The sequence below is a fragment of the Echinops telfairi genome, unplaced genomic scaffold (genome assembly GCF_000313985.2).
Source record: "Echinops telfairi isolate 266 unplaced genomic scaffold, ASM31398v2 ScPeMD7_28;HRSCAF=97, whole genome shotgun sequence".
NCBI lineage: Eukaryota > Metazoa > Chordata > Mammalia > Afrosoricida > Tenrecidae > Echinops > Echinops telfairi.
In genome coordinates, this window is record NW_022103925.1 from 2,850,493 (window position 1) to 2,851,519 (window position 1,027).

The following is a 1,027-nucleotide window of genomic DNA, read 5'->3' on the forward strand; positions in this document are numbered from 1 at the left end:
CCCACCCCAGTTCCTGCGGATCTGCGCCGACCTCTTCCGCCTGCTGCCCTTCCTGGTCTTCGTCGTGGTGCCCTTCATGGAGTTCCTGCTGCCCGTGGCCGTGAAGCTCTTCCCCAACATGCTGCCGTCCACATTTGAGACCCAGTCGGTCAAGGTGACACCCGCACTTCCCACGAGCAGGACCTTACTGCCACCAGCCCCCCGCTGTTAAATATGCATGGGGAGGGGCCGTGGGGAGGGCTCTGTTGTGCTCAGAATCCAGACCTTCCACTCAGCCAGAGATCGCTCATGGGTACTCAGCGCCCCCATTTAGAAGCTCACAGGCTAAAACCCACTGGGGGGGGGCAGTATAATTAGCCCCCTTCCCTGTAGAGTCTACAGGACATAGCTACCCCCTTTTATGGGTAACAGCTGGTGACAGTGTGGCTGCAAACCCTAAGACCCTTACTCTCTGCTCCTTTTGGGGACTCGCACATTCTTTTGTTGTTGAAAATGCACATAGCAGGGCAGACCACATCCCACAGCCCAAATCTGTGTCCCTGGTGACCATCTTTGAGATGTGGGGCCACGGTCACCCTCCTGACCCAGGTTGTTCCCCAGTCAGCAGACACCCACGTCAGGCCCCTGTACTTCTTACCTGACTCTTGCTGGTGCCCCTTTAGTCCAGGGGAGACCGTCCGAGAGCGCGGGCTCACAGTACGTGTCCCTACAGCAATGTGAAGCTAACTAAACTAAGCCAAGTGTCGTTTGGGTTTTAAGAAGACTTTTGCAGGGATATTTTGGTGGCAGGTTTGCTTAGAGGTGACCTCAGGGCAGGGGTCCCAGGAGTTCACGGAACTTCCACGATCCCAGAAACGTGGACGCTGCGGAGATTTGGAATTCTGGTCTGCGGTGTCCGGATTCCTCCGTGGAGTCCTGGGTCAGGGTGCTGGGTAAGCGGCAGCTGGGCACCAGCCAGGTCGTCTGGTCTCTGGCAGTGGAGGCCACTGCTGCAAAGGTTTTCGCAGACCCACTGCTCCCATCGTGC

General features: G+C 57.4%; 1 protein-coding gene across 1 annotated transcript in view; it reads left to right on the forward strand.

Moving 5' to 3' along the window:
* The window catches only part of LETM1 (leucine zipper and EF-hand containing transmembrane protein 1), a 25,545-nt gene that overhangs the window by 12,750 nt on the left and 11,768 nt on the right, over nt 1-1,027 (forward strand). Inside the window, exon 4 of the mRNA XM_045289471.1 lies at nt 11-154. Coding sequence (XP_045145406.1) covers nt 11-154 — 144 coding nt within the window. The remainder of the gene's footprint in view (nt 1-10; nt 155-1,027) is intronic.